The sequence below is a fragment of the Pungitius pungitius genome, chromosome 4, assembly GCF_949316345.1.
Source record: "Pungitius pungitius chromosome 4, fPunPun2.1, whole genome shotgun sequence".
NCBI classification, from domain to species: Eukaryota; Metazoa; Chordata; class Actinopteri; order Perciformes; family Gasterosteidae; genus Pungitius; species Pungitius pungitius.
The window spans coordinates 16,619,201-16,639,232 of NC_084903.1; the positions used below are offsets into that span (position 1 = coordinate 16,619,201).

Consider the following 20,032-nt stretch of genomic DNA (forward strand, 5'->3'; position numbering starts at 1 on the left):
TCTTACAAAAAAATATTCAAATGGAAATAGATTGCACTACTGGGCATATATGTACATGTAATGGAACAACAGGAGCGAATTTCTGCATTTCGTTCCCCACAGTAAAGGGAGTAACAAAAACCCTTTAGAATCGTCTTCTCATAATGGTCCCCTTTGGCAGTGAACCTATGCATTGATTACCAATAGTGCCCAAGACCACAAGTCTTAAATGGAAATATGGTGGTAATATAGAGCAAAAACAAGACGAGATGTTCTTTGCATTGAACTTGCATTCTGTACATCAAGCGGGCATCTGCCATTTACATTCATGACCTTGTCACTACAGAGATGAGTGAAGTCATGACAGATACCTGACATTACATTATCCCCCTTTAACCTTCTCGGTGTCACACTATCCTGATCGCTCATTCTTCCTTTTCTTTCTTCACTACGCTTTTAACCTTCTTGCTCTTTATCTTGACCTTTCTTCCTGTCTTCTTCACCTATTGCATCATCTGAATGTTTTCCCTACTTCAATTTTATATTTACCCCTTTTACTGCCATCTTATCAGATTGTACAACATGCTATACATTGATATATATATATATATATATATATATCAAAGTGTATATAATGACCCAAATGTCACGAAGGCAAGGGTTTTTACGAAACAATAAAAGATCTCTCTTTCCCAGAATTCTTTACAGAGCCACTTAGTTTGTATCAGATAATCTCAAGCTGCAAGTTATAAACAACACATCCGTTCTCCAGTCGGAGACTGATGGCGGACCCCTAAGTGTCAGGTGGCCCGCAAGGAAGGTTTGGATGCATTTGAACGGTAAAGACTGAAGCAAGACTAAAATAGCCTTTCCATACCCCTCCAAGTTGTACCAGAACGTGCACAGGGGTTCATATTCAGTCACATGCAGAGATTCTTAAATGTCAAATGATGACGTCTTCCATTATATCCTGATGATTTCACTGTGTGAGTGTGAGTTTCCTCACCTCGCTGTGTTTATGAGGAAACCACTTAAACCACCTTTTGTTTATGCCTCATTTACTGTTGTTCTAAAAAGTTACAGTAGGACAACAATAGACACACAGCTGTTGGTGTGGATTGTTCTGTTCTGCATGTTTGACTCTGTGCAATAGGGAGGGACTGACTGTCAACACATGCTTGGCCACGCCGTTTGGTCCAAATGTACAGCCTTCTAAGTGACACTGCTCGTGCTCAGCATTGCTTCCTTAAGATTTCCCCACAGGACTTGTGCTACTTCACGCTGACAACCACTTTGGAGCCATCAACAGACAAACCTGAGGACACATCCTGACAGGTGTCTCTGTTACACATACAGAGTACATGCAGGCACACACTATCACACACAAACACTTGCACAGTGCGATCACACAGACACAAAGCACCAGCATGCACCGGATAGTGCACGGCAAAGCCTCAGAGAGACACATAAGCATGTTTCCCCCCCCAAAAGGCCTCTCCACCTCACAACTAATTGTAAAAGAATAACAAAAAACAATCAATTAATATAATTTAAATTGTACTGACAATACATAATTATGCATTCAAACTGTGGGTCTACTTGTCAATGGTATTAAAAAAAAAAAACAATTATATAGTATAATGAATTCAATAAAAAATGTGAAATTGATAAAACACATTTCATATTCAATACTCGTGCTTTCAGTCCATTCATTACCTGCCCTTAACGATCAATTGTTGCAACAAACACATTTTGCTTTTTTTCTTTTCTACCAAAAAAGGTTTGGGCTGCTTAGGGGTACTTGACTGAAAAAGAAAGGTCTCAAAGGAGGTATATTGTAAAAATAGTTGGAGTACCACAGTAAAAGATTATAGGACCATCCATAAATGTGTCCAAACCATATTCCTGTGCACTAGTTGCTATTTCATATCCATTCAATGTAAAGACATTCTGCTATAAGGCAAAGTGTTGTGATTGGCTGAACAATCAAACTACGTCTTTCACCAATTGTGTGCCTCACAACTCGTGATGCAACATTTATAATCCACAATAAACATTTAAATGTGGAATTCTTGTTGAGAAATTCATACAATGAATAAGTGAACACGGCTGTGCTCGTTTTCTGGTCCAAACATGAATAGCATAAAAAAGCAATGGATCTTCATCAATAACTATATTGCGTGTTGTTTGGAGGGGCTGTGAAACTGGTACTTGCTTTCATAAGTGAAATAAATTTTAATTTACCGTTAAGAAACATTTTATTCCTGTAGTACGTACTATTATAATCACACCGTCAACTCGTTAACTGAGGCAATTATATTGTTGAAATTTGTTTATTTATTAATAGAAAATGATGCAGAATTGTTTTTAAAAATAGTTTATTAGTCATATGAATGTGCTGCTGCGCTATTTCTATGTGACAGAAAAGAGGAATTATGTTTAATTCAACAGTATGTTAAATAACAAAGTTACAGCTTTCAGCCAGGTACATTTTCAAGCATAGATTTATGAATTAGGTAGCTATTGTTTCTAGGGTTAGTGAATTGTTTCTCCTCGCTCTGTCTCAGTAAACAGTGGAGGTTGTGTGTAATCATCTACACAACATAACCTGAATAACTCCAGTCATGTTAGCTCTGTGCTGGCATTAATCAGAGCCTGGCGTATTAATGAGAGCGCGGCAGCTAGCTAATTACACCCATAGATTCTGCAGCAGCCCATTAAATATACAAATGACAGAATTAAAGAGCCCAGCCTCTTCTGATTAATCTTTAAATGGGGAAAAACTAATGATGTCTGTGCAAACTTTCCCTTCACACATTTATTCCCCCCGCCTCTCAACGTCAATGCCTGGCAATCAATCATATTAATTAAGAAAAAATCATTTGTATCATTTAACATTTCCCTCTGTCCTGCGTAGTTGCTGCAGAAATGTACTGTATTAGGCATGTCTGGAAATTATACAAATGTATTTCTTCCTGCATTAATTCTCTTTATTTTTAATCTTTCATCTCTTTTGATTGACTGTGGGTTGAAGAAATACATCTGGAACACATAACACAAAATATCAAGCAACATATCAAGCACTTTTCTAAATCAGGCCATTTCAGGCCCAAATACTTAAGAATTACAAATGAGAAGGGAGCACTTCATAATCTGTTTAGAACCAGTATCCTTAATTCAAAGACGAACAAGGGGAGAAGGAAGTCACATTGTGGCCCTTCAGATATCAAGCATTAAATATAAGATAAATGGACTACTATGCATTTATTGAAACAAGCACTTATAGGGTATTCATATCACAGTGTGACGGATAGGGTAATAATCCGGTTTTATCTAAAGTAAGATTCAGTGTGGTAAATATTGACCTCAAGTACCCAGAATTCATTCAGACTTAAGATGCATCGTTAATCACAAGTGAGCAGACCTATCATAATGGTAACAGCCAACCTTTGTCCCAATAATTGCACATGGAAAACAACCTATTTGGCCAAAATAATTTTAGTAAAGTGGCCATTAATTAAGTAAAATGGCAAATACCATGTGATTTTACGGAAATGTATTGATTTGATTTAAGATTTAAAACACATAGTATTGGCTCAGATTAAAGATGTGTCCTGGCATAACGTTAAGGAAATGTGAAAGCCTGCATTAAGAACCTGAATGAACAATTTATGAAAACTAAAAACTAATATTCCTGTAATGCTTTGTAATGTTGATTGAGAAAAATGATGACCTGCCGTATCCTAGAGAAAGCCCACTAGGATCTTCTGAAGCATTAATACTTGAGTAAAATGTTATTTCAAGATTTAAAAGACTCCATTGTCCAACCAATAATGTTGTGATGTTTGCTGAAAGAAATATGAGATTTTGTGTTATGAAACAGAACAAAAAAAGTCTATACAAAGATTATACTCTCATAAATACTTTCCATTTGTCATTGTCGGAGCTACTGGGTTTCCATAAGACACCAACGATTGACGAGTCTCTCCTCTGTGATCAATTGACTCTCGAGGGGGCATTACACTGCATTACATTCATAATCCAATTTGGCTTTGATTTGTTCGCTGTTCCATGCGCTTCGATGGGAATAATTATCTGCAGATGATGCTATTAGTATTGATGGTTGTAAAAGGGCGATGGTTTGAGGACTGCCGACACATTCTTGGTCCAGAATAGATCCGGTCTCAAAGCGATTGTCTGATCCATTACCCTTTATGAAGGAGGAAAGTGAAGGAGATGAGAGGCGCTGCTCTATGGCAAAATTTATCATCTGTTTGCTGGCATCCATTTACCTTTGTGCTGAAGAGCACGGATAAGATCAAAAATCCTTATTTGTTGATTTGGAACAAAGGCAGCATCTTCCAAAAGAAGTTGTACTTTTGTCACAGAGATGAAATTGTTGAATTGTATGGCTTTCCAAAAATTTGGAAAGGTAAGGAAAAGGTCATTTCTTTTCCATTTTTATGCAATCTTCAAAAGGTGTTTTTCATTAACCACTCCAGTGCAGTGGAACAATTCAATCTACGTGTGTGTTTGTGTGTCTGCATGGTGCATTAAAAGTTGCTCTTAAAAGATCAGATTCTCACTTAGAGACTCCGGTGACTCCTTCGATTCAAAACAAAAACTGACAGGTGCTTCCGCCCCCCCCCCCCCCCCCCCGCCCCTTTTTTATAATTTTTTGGAGGGTGGGTAAGTGTTTGGGCACTATCAACTGTTTGGGCTGGATGATCTTAATATTTTAGATGCAAACTGAGCAGTGTACTTGGTTATTTTAGTGGAACAATATAACCAAACAAACATAGATTTGTTGACTCAATTACAGTTGTCACAGTCACAAAGGGATTAAAGATCAAAACTCTTGTCTGCCCCAAGTCAGTTTCGGTTTTCAAAAGGTATAAATACATTAACATTTTTCCTTTTTGAGAAGGAGTAAAAGAAAAAAAGTGTCCACGAAGAATGACATAGTTGGTGATGCAAGGTTTGTACAGCACAGTGAAGTAATCTCAAGTGGCATCGAAGAGCTTTGACCGTTCAAATCCCTCTGATTAGTATCAGCAGTCATTAATTATGAGCGTCAGACTGGGTGATGTTCTCAGATGAAGCAGAACATGTTTGGCTGTGCAGCTCAACCCGCTAATGATGCTGGTAAACAGAAAGATAATTGTCCTTTAAGATGATGGGGGAAGTCATTGTCGAGGAATGACACGAAAAGACTGAGAGACTGCAGTGCGAACAACACAAAACCTTCTATCAAACGCAACAGGAATGCACATGTGCAAACAAACTCACTATACCGAAAACAAAGAGGCAGGTGGCCATGACGTCCATTTTCTGAGACATAGGGACATTTGCAAGTACCTAGATCAACAGTACTTTCTCACCTGTGAAGTGAGTGTTGACAGGAAGGGTGTCACTGGGAAACTGGTAGTAACCGTTTCCTGAGAATCTGGTTCCCCTGACAACAGGACTGTGGGGGTCAGAGAGGGAGACATCTGCTCTTTCAACCTAAAAAAAATAATGTTATTAACAATAACACAACAATGATAAGAGAGCGTATTATTTACGTACATTTGGTCATCAGGGGGTTTAGGCTCTGTGTGGACTTCTTTAAACTGGCAATTTGTTGTGACCAACAGGACCTATAAGCACAGCCACAACACTACAGTTGGTAGTGAACTAAAAAAACTCTATTCTGTCCGCAACTGTCGGGAGCATAACCGAGGCTCAGAAGTCTACGCACACCATAGTGGCACCAAAAAGGTTAAGCCTTTAGCTAATTTGCCCTCAATGAGAATATTTACACGATGCCACCATGTTGTTTAAGTTGTTTATCTTATCTGGGGACAATGAATGTCTGTGCCAGATCATTGCTGAGATATTTCAGTCGGTTTCAAATTCAAAAGTGGACACTATGAGCAACATTAAGACATTACCCTCCCTGCAGTAATGACGCAAGCAAATAGTGCAACACTACATTTCGGTGGACTTGTCCAGCTCATACATGTACACTGTGAATGGTCACAGATTTTTTGCACACCCACCAAAGATCTAAAAAAACCCTGGTGCAAACTAGCATACTGTGTTTAGAAAATGCCTTCAGACCTGGTATAGTGGGTTTGGTCCATTGAGTTGGGCTGGGGGGTCCCAGCCTACCTGAATGGTGGTTTCATTTACTGGATGTAATTGAGGTGGGGACAGTCCTGTTGGAGCTGGGGAGAGAAAGGTAGAAAATCAGAGATTGAATGTCAACTCAAAGAAAATAAAAAACCTTTTCGATATTTCAATCTGATTTGTGGACTGCTAAATCCCTTTATCACTCAAAAAGTGATCTGTTCTGGACTTAAGGACTGCATTTCATTTTGTGTTTGTAACTAATACACTGATTTCGTGAACTTTTAAGCAGAAGTCCATGACTACTTTATGTCCTACGCAAGTCTAGTGTGTACAAAAGCCCAATTTAAAAATAACAGATGGTAAACTGAATTTACCGCTTTCCCTTTAGATGTTAAATTGAATGTCACTTTCCAACATACTGAAAGCCACTTGAGCTGTAGCTTCCACATGTATCATTAATAAATCAAATGGTGACTGGCTGATAAGGGGAGAGGAGATATATAGAAGTGGATAAGAGAGGCAAGTGATGGAATGATGTAGAGATGGGGAAGATGTGTGTGCATTAAGTGTCATTCCATCGTTGTCTTTCTGTGTGTGTGTGTGTGTGTGTAATAGTAATAGTCTAAATGGTCTGTGGTAGGAGTAAATTAGCTCTCAGTGACACACATGTGGACCATCTTTAGTGAGACTTCTAATAGAGCTCTTAAAAGGGAAGTGGACAGGTTGTCTTAGGCTGTTCATCTTGCCACATCAAACCATAAATTACTGCCAATCGATAGCTTATTAGTCTATTGAAATGAGCTATGGTGACATTTAGAACATTGACTGTGCAGGCATGCACCCACACGCATGGAACAGACGTGTATTTATTAAACATTGACACTCAGTAATATATTATTAAATAAATATTTATCTTATAATAAGTATCTTGCATGTAACAAAAGTTGGCTCTACCATGAACGGTAGTCCGACCACAACCAAATACAGAATATCACAGGTAGCCTCAACAGTAGCCTACTTGAATGGTAGATACCTAGATCTTGTCCAAATGCTTTCAGATTCTGTATTGATATGCAGAAATACACTTTAGTTTATCAGAGAGAGATGGTTTAAAAGTAAGCGGGTAGATTACAATGCACACATGTGTTATCAGATTAAGAAGATAAAATATTGCACATAATATTTTGGTAGGAGATCCTTATTTTGTGAACAACTGCCTGTAGACGAGGTAACACAAAGCCCCTCATTGAGACATGGATGAGTTCATTCACATCGAAAACGGTCTCATGGCCTTTGATGCAAGTCTTTGTCCTGGTGGACGTTGTCTATTGCATTGTAGTATCACCTGCTGCTCCTTTCAAACTATTCTTTCCTTATTCAAATCAGGGTAGAGCTCCACAAAGGTAATTGAGAGCAGTATTACAATTTTTGTTTGTTTTTTTGTTGGGAGGATGGGGGGTTAGGGTTAGGCCCAATAGATCAATTGAATAAAAAGTAAGCTGTTGTTCCTTAATTACAGACAGCAGGAGCATGAACTGTTCTGTCTGAAATACAATATTATAGTAATTAAATGAACTAAGTACCGACTCTACAGGGTAAACACCTAGAAATGTTCTTACATTTTTAAGATATTTTAAAACTGGCCACTTTGCCATTTTAGCGACAAATGATTCCCCCACTAACTTATTTTATTTGCTCACTTAATCTTAATCAAATGCAGCATAATTTGGGATACAGTATGTAAAAATAATTTGAAGCAAGAATACCTGTAGTAGTGAATAACCACCATTGAATATTACAGATAAAACTGCACACTTTGATAGTTAAAAAAGTACACATGGGTGTGTGTGTGGGTTAGGGTTAGTATATAGGGTTAGTGTTAGTTTATCGGTTAGTATGGTGTCATATGAGACAGATAACAGTGGTAATCGATGGGATTATTTGCATGTCACGTTTTCCTTTATTGTGTCTCGTTTTTTAATCACTGAAATGTAGTAAACACCATGACACCTTTAGTTTGACGAAAGCCACTTGCCTCATCATGCATGTGCACAAGTACACACATTTCCCCACACACGGGTTAACAGTCCAAAGGTTATTTTTAGCTGCCGCCATGGTGTGGAAGCAGTTAAATTATGGGCCAGCTCCCAGATGTGTTTGTGTGTGTTTTCTGTTTTTACAATGACTGACGCGTCTTAACAGGCTCTTAGCGTACAGTTACACCACGCGCACCAGCACACCACTTATTGACATCGCGATCCCTTGCCATGCATATTTCTTTCCTCAAGAAGGGCTTCGGGCCAATTATGCGTAAATCAATAAAGTTCCTGTTCTGTTGAGTGGTGTTACAGTGTGAGTGTGTGTGTGTCTGTGTGTATGTCTTGTAGAACAAGCCTTTATGGATGTAGGATACATAAAACATCACCATCAGTCCCTGATTAGCCACTCACTTTACGTCTTGATCGATACCTTTGTGGAGAGACACTCACATTCAAACAACTGCACACGCATCCACACACGGACACAGAGTGCTTCCCATGTGTCGTTACGTCTGTCTCAGCGTGCACGCTAATGTTCAGTCATGTGCTTTGGTGTAACTCCAGTGGTTTTGCAGATGTTGTCTGCGCACTTACAGCAGATGGTAACTGGCTCTAATGGGACAACCTTCCGTGGTACATTTATCAGTGCATCAGACCCACGCTTAAGTACTTCCTACTTGGTGTACCAGACATGTTCATTACATCTCTATAAAAATACAAATCGAAAAGGAAATACCAAACTTTATGGACATGAAGACGTTTTCAGTAATTCTGCTTCTGAAAATCTTAAGGAACCATGTATTAATATACCTCAAACAATATACTCTAGATTACTTTAGGATAAATTATGAGTTAAAGGATTCTTTCGGATTTATCTTCGCAAGATAAGAATGGGCTCTGTTTTTCTAGAAACAATATTTAAAAAATGTACAAATCTGAAATAACAGTAAAAAAATGGGCATGAAAACAAACAAGGCAAAGGCTTTCTTTCCTTTTGTGGGTAAAGCTGATCTGCTCCATATTGTCGATAGGTTACAGAGGAAAGACTATTTGAATACCCTAAGGGGTCTGCACCTGCTGAAAGCTCAGATTATGTTTGAAAAAGTATTATTTCCTTTTGACAAGATGATTTAAAGCTGAATGGGGGAAAAGTGACATGAGGATTTGGAGCTACAGCAGAAGCTAAACACCCAAAGAAGTGGCATATGCAATGCGTTAGAAAAAGAAAGCCGCTAAACGGCATATGCCATTATCATTTCCTATAGTTGAAACAAGGGACACCTTTGGTGTTGGATGAAACAAAATGGTGGCAACAGATGTGACTGTTAAAAATACATTCAGAAAGTCAACTGGGTACAATAAGCCATATTGTACTGTATTTCAGTCAAAAGTATTTAGAATCACTTGAAATAAACCTTGTCAGTGTGTCAACAGATGTAGCCATTAAAAATACATTTAAAAGGTCCACCGATTACAATATGAAGCATCATTCATCAAAATAAACACAAGGCAGGCTTTTTGAGAATTGCATTAAATGAAAATATTCCCTATGGCAACAGATGTAGCTGTTTAGAGCATGTTCAAAAGCTCAAATCCTGAGCAAGTATTTATAGATAAAAGACGTTTTTTTCACAACCACTGAGCGCATTGTCTATTCACTCAAAAGGATAAAAATAAATTCAAAACCCAAAAAGACATAAAATGCAAGATAATTGAACAGATGGAAAGTGTGTTGGACGTTCAGTAGTTGGTATGTGTGTGTGTGTGTGTGTGTGTGTGTGTGTGTGTGTGTGTGTGTGTGTGTGTGTGTGCAATATTTATATTGCAGATTGATTCATGTTTGTTTGTATCCATGTGCTATTTTGTGTTTAGGTGAAAGTGGCAGGAAGGGCTAGAAGTAAAGGACAGATTGAGAGAAAAAGTTAGAAAAAGACAAGAAAACTGTGAATAAAAATGTCATGTGTGGCTATGACATCCTACACTGATCAATTAGTGCTCATCCCAGATGTATAGATTTGTGCCCGAGTTGTCAAAGCACCTAATTTATTCTACTTCCATCAACCTGCAACTGTCTGTGTGTTCAATTCACGACCAGAAAGTGGATTATGAGTGCATTATGGCACATTTTTCTCATTGTAATTAATAGTACATCATGTCAAGAAGCATGTGCTGCAGTTGTTATGAAGAGAACACCACACACTTGAATGTTTCAATACTGCACGCAGTTTGCATCTGACTGTATGGACAACATATTGCAGTTCTTGTTTTACCTGCTGGTAGGGTCCGCCCCGTACTGGGCAGACTGGTAATGCAACCCGTGCTCGTACAGAGGGTGACAGTGAAGTTGTACACATGGTAAGGCTTCAGTCCTTCCACTAAATGAGCAGGCTGTGACGATGGTTCTACCCTATGCAGGACCTGAAAACATACAAAGACGGAAATAAAACTTGGTGACAATTTAGGTTTCCCTTTATGAAGAAGAAAAGAGGAGAGAATTAGAGGCAATCACTGTTACCTCAGTTTGTAAACTACACTATAATTATTACTCGGGCTGCAGAGCATATCTTCTCTCTACACAAGAAAAGCCTAGTAAAACATCATCTCCACTTGAAGTAATAAAACAGCATTTACCAACAACATAAAAACAATATAAAAACCTTTACTTTTACTTTTAGCAAAAAGCGCAGATTTGCATTGAATGTTTTGTGGTTCTCCTGCTAATCATGTGCAATCGAAAGTGCGTCGTTTGTCACCTGACTAATGACCGGAGGAGCATAGGGATTGTTGGTCTGTTCATTGAGCAAGTTGACCCGGAATTCTGTAACCTGTCCTCTGGCAATAATCCCTTGACCCTCAGTAGCACTCCATGAAACGTTGAGACTGGTGGATGACAGAGGAGAAACTTCGGGAGGGGACATCAATTCTGGGACTGGAAACATGACCACAGTTATCTATTCACGTCTAATCAAATAGGTAAATATAGTAATACCTTTTTGAACATTTGAACATCATAATCGCTTATAACAGTGTACTCCAAGGGACTTAAGCAGCATATTCCCTTAGTTTAGATAACTAATAACTGTAACAGCTGAATCACTACGATTCCAGCAGACACCTAGAGAGAATACCAGGCTTTGATCCAATTTGACGCATCATACCGAAACCCACTGTTTTTTTTGGCAAGACTAGCCCTGCGTCGCTGGTTGAGAGAAGTACAATTGGGTGAGGTAAGGCATTGCCCTTGGGTAGTTAGGGAAACAATAGCCCAGGGATCAGGACATAGGAAGGACCCAAACAAATAGGGTTAACCTTCATTCTGAAAGCATCCAAGCATTTGAATGCTACGCAGGACAAATTTTTCCAACAAAAGCAGAGGGATTTCTAATAATGGCGATTTCACTTAGTGGCCAAACGAGGAAATTGAAAAAATATTGAAATAAATTAAAATATTTTTCCTATACACTCACATCGGGAAAGCGAGGTAGATTAACTTCCCAGTAAGAGTGCATGAATCGGCCTTATTTAAATTAGTTAGATCTAAAAGTTGTAAAACGTACAAAGAGTCGGGTGGCGGGGTTATAAGAAATTAAAAAAGTACATTTTCTCTATTGGTCCACTGAGGCTGAAAATAATGCTCATTTATCAAAAGAGGTTGCCCTTTTTTGGCTCCAAGTGCCACTGAGTATGGAATAAACTGGGCGTTTTTAGGAAACGTTGATAGACTCACCGGTATGTTAGGTGATATCTATTTCTATTATTATAAGTTCATGCATATTAGTGGATCATTTATTTGAGGCACTAGCATGCCTGTGGCTGCATTTGCTGAGCTTTGTGAGGAAATAGGGGACAGAGTCAAAATAGCAACATGGTTATAATACAAGTAAGAACTGAGAAACTAGCAAATGACTAAAATCATTATTATTTATTAGCTTCTAGTAGGATCATTATATTTTTACTTTCAGAAAGGAACCATAAACTGAAGACTGTTTTTGACTGCCACCCATTACAATAAAAATGTACCTTTTGCAGAGGGTTAATTAAAATTTAAATGATTTAGATCAAAAGATACATTTAAAATTGAGACTAAGTAGATATGATGTTGTTTTAATGGATTTAAGCATTCTAGAATTCTACGGTTGTGATAGCCACTATTACATGAATAGATTAAAGAGAAAGATTCTTTTATTCTGCTGTTGATGGCATCTAGCTGTGAAATATGCTGTGAAATGTGATTCATGGTGGACACATCCACAATCCTATTCTTTCTTTCTGACACAGTGCACACACATGCAAACACCCACACACACTTCAAATTTAAAATGGTGTTATCATATGCTTGTTATCCAGACACATAGCTTGGAGTGATGTTGGAGGCAATCATTTAGTCCTAATGAGCCATATCATCTATTTGAAATTCAAATACCTTAATGAGATTCCCCTCCCCCACACACAGTCATGTCCTCCCTCCTTCATTTCTCAGTATTTCTTTTGACAAATGCTGGGTTTATTTTAATTTATTACTATTCATTTTCAATGTCAGCATCTGGTGAACTTATTTGGACCAAAACTTCACTTGATTACATGACAGAGATTTGGAAATTTTAGAAGTAAATTGTTTTACCTCAGCCCTTTACCAACCCCAAATACAAGGACTGAATTCCAAAAAATACTATGACCACGAGCTATACAAACCTCCCTCCAAGGTGCGTGCTGTGGTCCACCCGGACGTCACACTTCCTGCCATATTGATGCTCACAACTCTCATGTGATAGGTGGAAAACGCCTGCAGATCTCCCACAATGGTGCTGCTCTCAGGGGGTGAGACTGAGCTCCCATTGGTGAGATGTTCTTCTGGGGAAACGCTGGGATCCAGCCAACCAGCGCTGACAAACACTTGCTTCTCAACAGCAAGTAACGGATTCTGTGATTCTATCGGTCCATGAAGAAACAGCTCATACCTTGTGATAACACCTGTAAAGAAAGCAAGATAGAGAAAAAAGTAGGCGGATTAGTACTGGGAAGTACTACAACAACACTTAACGTGGTACCTGTCCTCACCCTGCCCTCTCTGTGGCCTCATTACATGAGTGCATACTTCTACAATAAAGGGTTTCAACCACTTTAAACCACAAATGAACAATAAGAAGTGAAACCCATTGTGAAAGGAGGTAGCAACCTGTCAATCACAAGGTAGCCACACCCTCGAGCATACCCTGCTTTACTGTTCATTTTGACTTTTAATGGAACCATATCTGACGAACTAAATGAACATCATGCTGTATTGAAGAAGAATAATGAGGTTATGAATCAAAAAAGAGGTAGGGGGATTTTCTCATTGACTTCTCCACAATCAGATTTCTTTTATGTAGCTGGTACGTGCGCACCATGTGATTATAGAATTGGAGATGGTACGTTGCTCCAGTAAACTAGCTCCAGGCTGCACAAATACCTCGTTAACATTCTTGGTAACTTTTCTTACTAATCACAATCCTTTCTTTCAAACATTTTTAATTTCCTATGTTACCCCATAAATATAGCATATTACATTACAATTAACTATATAAACAATAAATAAACAAATCAAATATAAAACTCAAAAGAAAAGACAAACATAGATCACCATCATCCAATAAATATATCAAATACTAAATCTTTCTTGCTTTATATTTGTTCCTCTAAAATCACATTAAGAATATGCAACCACTAATGATATATTGATTAGAGCAGGTAATGGAGTAGTGATTTTTTTTCTATTTTTGATATCTGTTGATGATATTTTAATTCCTGAATTAAATTCCTGAAGCAATGTACACTAGGTCAAAGGCATAATGGAGAAATAATACTAATAATAATACTAACCAGGCAGAAAATGTGCTTTTACTTAAGGGCAAAATGGTGCTGGTAGAGGTACTGTTGCTTTTCATTTGAACAGAGATCTCTTCTTCAGTTTGTCTTTATTTTCCACTCCACAAGCTCAAAAGGATCATTCAACCGCTAGTCTGAATTACTAGAAATAACCATCATTAAAGATAGAAAGAAGATGGCTGGCCAAGTCAAGGACAAATCCTGAAAAAGGTGGCGGTGTGCAGATGAGGCCTGAGATTAAAGTCGTGTCCAGTTGAAAGCTGTATCAACCATTATTCAAACAATGGATGACATGAAATGGAAAGAGAAACAGACACACATATAATGAACAACAGATTAACACAGAAAAAAATGAGAGAAACAAACAGCAAGAAAAACCAGGTTACGGGGCTTTGTACGACACTGAGCCTGAGAGCCATTACAAAGCTCTCTGGATTTACCAAAGGCAGTTCCAGTTCAGTGCTCCTTTCTGTGTATGTGTTGCGTTAGTTGCTTCTCATACTTGACATAAGCCTAAAAGCATTGCTGGTAGGCAACTGTTTCATGTTTGTGTGTATGTGTGTATGATTATTATACAGTTTTATTCATTCTGACATGACCAATAATAATGTCTAAGCTTGTTATAATATTTGATTGTAATATATTAATAAAAACATGTGCATTTTTAGTGCATGGATGTGTGATGTTTAGAAAGTTTGTGCATGTTTCATTAGCTGTGCAGTATGCATGTGTATGTTTGGGAGCCTACCATTTGGCTGACTGGGGGGCTCCCAAGAAGCATGCAGTGTATGAGGTCCTGTAGCAGAGACTCTGGGTGTGGGTTGGTGTTGTGGGGGGGCAGAGGCTGTCAGAAGAGACAACGGTGGGGTAGAAGTGCAGCCGCCAGACGAGCACGCCTGTAGACAAGGTTAGGATTTATAATAGTAATTTTCATCTTGTAGGCTCTAAATGCTTAACATGTTCATCTGTTGTGTGGCTCAAGCTGTTGTAATAATGATACAATAAATACAAGGGGAAAGTAAAAATACTGTTAGCTGTCTGCTCCACATACCTCCAGTCTTACAGTGTATTGGGTGAATGGCTTCAGGCCGCTCGCCACCGCCTCTGTAGATAGGCCTGAGTAGTGAATGACAGGCTCTGCTCCATTGGACTCCATGGATGATAGGACAAACCTGTGAGGGGTGTGATGATCAAATTGTCTTTACTTCATTTCTTTTTTCCATCTCTCGCTGTCGCTCCATTCGGCCACTGGGAAGATTCCACGTTGTGGGTCAGTAATAAACTCGTGCTGAGGTGTCACAGGGGCCAGGAGGCTAAGATGTTTGCCATGTAAACGCCAACATTGGAATAGAAGACAGTAATTGAGAGGTCCTCTCTGTAAGTCATCGGCTTCTACCATATCAGACATTCTCAATATACGATGACTCTAAAATAATCTTGCAGACGATATTAATAATTTAAAGTGATAATCGACCCATCCTGTTTAAAACTTTCCTTGTTACTCTCTTCACCTTCAAACGTGACTGATCCTTTACATTTATATGTCAATCCTCCATATCGTCCCATTTATAACAAACTCCCAAGTAAAATAGTCTATCATATAAACTATTGATTCTCCCATCTCCATTCCTTTACTCATAACCTGTCCATGTTCTTTTTGTACCCTCAGGGAAAATGTGTCTGAGACAAATGTTTTCCCACTCTTTCCTTCAGCATCCAAAAGTCCTTCACATCTTTGCTCTCTATGTCTAATGTTCTGCATCTAGGCATTCTTCTTTAATTATCAACATATTGAACCAGCTTTTTATGTTCGCCTCACCTCAATTTCACTCAACTGTTTTGCTTGAAGGGATTAGTAAAACAATGTTTTGTTAGAAATTGCATCGCCAAGAGGGCCTTCAATAGGTCATGTATCCAAGTTGGCTACTTTCAGCACATGGTATATCAGCTTCAGTCAGTCAGAATCACAAGGTAGACTACTGGTAGGGCTCTGTAGACCTACAGGTTAGAGCACAAGGGAATCTAAATTCCGAACTTGAGTCCTGTTTCATCTGTCTCTAAAGTGTCCCCTCCCGTCTCTTCTCACTTACCTTTCCACTGGGCCCGTGTCATTCCGTGGCGTGCTCCAGTCAAAGCTAGCAGTGGACGGACCGGGTTGTCCTACAAGGTTCAAATGGAGTTGTTCTACGTCTGGAGGTGCACCCAAAGTGTGGTATGAGGCTGATGCACTTATTGTTGTACCGGCCACATTAGCTGTTACAAGCCAGTAAGAGTAGTTGGTATAAGGAAACAAAGAAGTGTCTTCAAATGATTCAGGGCCTGAAAGAAAACAGGTAGGTTTCATGTGTATTTTGAAACGGTAAGAAGGAGAATAGAGTTGTTGAAACCTGTGTGGATACTTACTGAAAGGATAATCCCTCTGAATGCTATGCACTGACCCTCCATCCCTGACGAGTGTGTATTTGAGTCTGTTTGAGTTCGGCGAATCGGGTGGATGCCAAGAGAGACGAATGGAGGAATAACTGAGAGCAGAACCTACTGGTGCAGGTTGCTGGGAGGGTGCTGCACATACAGACAGAAATAGTAAAAGTGACTATCAATGATAGGTAAAGACTAAATAGATTTCATTAGGTTTTTTAAGGAGCAATCCGTTTATAATTGTATATGTATAAATATGTCAGAAAGCGCCTACATTAGACTGTATAGAATTTGTTTTTAACATTGTTAATGCACTGAATTTTTCGATGCTTTTTACCCATAATGTATATCTTGCAGAGATTAGATGGCCGGCATGTGTATATGATACATATGAAGCTGTAATCAGAAACTGCAGCTTACAGTGGCTAAGAGTGGGGGACAGGAGGGGTTTGTGTTTGTGCTTTTGAATGTGTGTGTGTGTGTGTGTGTTGGCATGTAAAACAGACCTTTATTGCACCCAAAGTGACTCTCAGGGTCGAAATGACTCGCTCCAGGTTGACATACATCACACTTATGCCCAGTTACCAGCAGCTTACACTCACAGAGCCCCAAGTCTGGATGACATGAACCATTGATACTGCCACCCGGGTCACATGCACAAGGCTGGCATCTGGTCAAGCAAAAAAAGGAAGAAGATGTTTAGTACAGTCAAAAACTTTTCTTTAGAGCTACAAACAGTTGATTGAGACAAACTTGTGACCGCTTGTGCACGTCTGAAGGGTCGGGTCTTCAACTTAACACTGCGAGGGAGACCCTCACTACAGCCTATCCCACCCACACTCATCCCCTAACTGTGAGACTATATTCACAGAAAATACATTCCCTTCTCTCTAAATCTCTATGTACTGTGTGTGTGGGTTTGTGTCCGACGGTGTATGTGTCTGGGTCACCAGTGTGGTGTTACCCTCACTGGGGCCTGGCAGTGGGTGATCATCCGGCCATCCACCTCACACCTTTACAGACAGACACACACACTGGATAAACCCTATTACGGTCTCACACAAACCCCCACACACACACACACACACACACACACACACACCGTGTGAGTTCTTATTGGATATCTGCTCACATTCTCTCTCACACACACACCGCTACACTTCCCGTATTGCTGTGTGAAAAGCCACAGCTTCTTAACGAGCTGCAAATTTGTCCTGTCAACTGGTGCTCAACCAAACACGCACACACCCACACTCAAAAACACACAGTACACATACACACATGCATGCAAAAGCCATAGTGCCTTGACCTTCACGCCATTCCCAAGGAGACCGCAGACACCCACATCAAGTCCAATCCCTCCTTTTTCCTCAGCCTCAATGTACAATATGTGTGTGAAAGAGAGTTATTTGTATGTTGTAAGCAAGATACAGCAGGCTGATACACACCAGCACTTAACAGTGACATGCAGGGAGTTGTGAGCAAAGTGATATTGAGTTATGCAGTAACTTTAAATGACTTTAAAAGATGTTTAGGTGCCAAAGGCAGACATTTTAAGTAACTAGGTTTTAGAATATTATAAAGCGACATATGTAATCCCTTGTAATAAAATTATGAGTGTAAGCAAATGTGTGTATGTGGCAATATCTAATCCCCCCAGACAGACTCAACATATTTCCCTGTGATGAAGTTAACAGCGGTCAGCATTTCTCTGACCTGGTTCTTCATGGGTACACATATAGACACAGGACCACAACACCAGCCAGTTGCTCACACATCAATTTGTGTGTGCATGTAAATCCATTTGTGTAAATCCTATTGATTGAAGGGGGCGGATAAATAACTTGATGATATTTAGATGAAGTAATCCTTATTATGGAGCAACTCTGGGCACGAGTAAAGCATTCAGCAGTAAGACTTTATTTGTCACTTCTTCAGTGCTTTCAACACCATCCAGTCTTCTGAGGGACAAGCTGGAGCAGACTGGGGGGATACTCTGGACGGTTGGTCGTTGCATGAACTGGGCTGATGAAACAAAAGCACTGAGGTCTGTGAACCTTTCTTGACTTTATGGTGGCATCAGCTATATTTTATGGAGTGGTCTGCTGCACGAGCAGCATCTCAACAGCTGACACAAAGAGACTTAAACTTGTCGGGAAAGCTCAGTCTCAACTGGATATGGTGAAAGTGGCGGGAGACAAAAGAATGATGCCGAAGCTCATATCCAAGATGGACAACCCCTGCCAGTCCATGCAGGAAGCCCTGGTGGATCTGTAGATCTCCTTCAGCTATTGCTGCTACCCCACCCCCCCTCTTGTTTAGTCTATACTACTCCCTTGTTTGTACTATAGAAATCCTGTTAATTTCCCTGGCACCAATAAAGGATTATTTTATCTTATATCATATAATCACATATTGAATATTATGTGCATAGAGTAGTAATATTCTTGAATTATTACTTATGGGCTAAAGTTACTATTGGTCCGCTGATCCCTACTAAGACTATACAAATCCGTGGTTGATATAGCACTCATTCAGCTTTGGTGCTGATCATTGAGGTTTTTTGATTCAACCGTAATCACAACTCAGACTAAAACCCCCCACATGTTAACACGGCCTCAATTTTCAAGCCTTTGATGGCATCTCTTAAATCATTGGGAATGCTCATATTTGCACTTGGCACAATAAGTGTTCTTAAATAAAGTTCAGAGGGAGTTAGCTATGCTAATAATCTACCTCACAAAAGCTATAGATGATCCAGTGAGGCATGAGGCCAATACGTCATTGGCTTCATTAAAATCATTCTGATTTTCTTTACTCCTCCCAGATGAGGACATCCCCATTAATATTCTTCCTCGCATATTTTTTTATCATTTCAAGCTTTTCTTCCAAGAGGTCCCCGCCTCAACCCCTTTGTAAAGTAAACTCTTTGTTTTTTCCCCCTCTCTGCTCTGAAGAGATCTTCGCCACAGGGGAATGCAGCTATCAGGCAAGGTCAGCACACGCATGCATGCACGCGCGCATGCACGCGCAGGTGTAAGTGTACACGTTACATGCTGTACTGGAATGCGCAAACACATACGTTAGGCTCAACAGGATGTCATCGCAGATAGATGAACCACAAGCTGTGTGTGTGTGTGTGTGTGTGTGTGTGTGTGTGTGTGTGTGTGAGAGACAGATAGCCTGCAGGTAGTGATATGATTGGCAAAGGTCAAAGCAGCTCTTAACTCATGTAAGTCATCCGTCTGCCAGCTAATCTGTAAACTGTCCTTACAGAGACTGCACCTGCTGGTGTGTGTGTGTGTGCACGTGGGTGTGTTTGAGTACCGTTAGTTCAATTGGTGCAATTGACGTATAAGACACTCATAGGATCTACAACCTGCATATATGGTCTACATCTGTGTGCTTTTGGGAGTTACCTGCCCAGGCCAGGGTTGAAACCGAAAAACATCTCAGGACACTGGTCACAGCGTCGCCCTCCCACTGAGGGATGGGCACAGACACACTGTCCGGTATGGCTCTCACAACCACGCTGTGATGCTCCCATCGGATGGCAGTCGCACTCTGCACACGCACTCTGATCTGCTGAGAGGTAAAAGCCTGGACAGGGACGGCAT

At 39.7% G+C, this 20,032-nt stretch overlaps 1 protein-coding gene across 1 annotated transcript in view; it reads right to left on the bottom strand.

Moving 5' to 3' along the window:
* ush2a (Usher syndrome 2A (autosomal recessive, mild)) overlaps positions 1-20,032 on the bottom strand; it is a 155,065-nt gene that overhangs the window by 98,420 nt on the left and 36,613 nt on the right. Inside the window, exons 19-29 of the mRNA XM_062561810.1 lie at positions 19,835-20,015; positions 16,922-17,085; positions 16,401-16,559; positions 16,088-16,316; positions 15,049-15,169; positions 14,746-14,893; positions 12,825-13,103; positions 10,886-11,061; positions 10,403-10,550; positions 6,082-6,188; positions 5,361-5,484 (exon numbers count right to left, since the gene is read on the bottom strand). Coding sequence (XP_062417794.1) covers positions 5,361-5,484; positions 6,082-6,188; positions 10,403-10,550; positions 10,886-11,061; positions 12,825-13,103; positions 14,746-14,893; positions 15,049-15,169; positions 16,088-16,316; positions 16,401-16,559; positions 16,922-17,085; positions 19,835-20,015 — 1,836 coding nt within the window. The remainder of the gene's footprint in view (positions 1-5,360; positions 5,485-6,081; positions 6,189-10,402; positions 10,551-10,885; positions 11,062-12,824; positions 13,104-14,745; positions 14,894-15,048; positions 15,170-16,087; positions 16,317-16,400; positions 16,560-16,921; positions 17,086-19,834; positions 20,016-20,032) is intronic.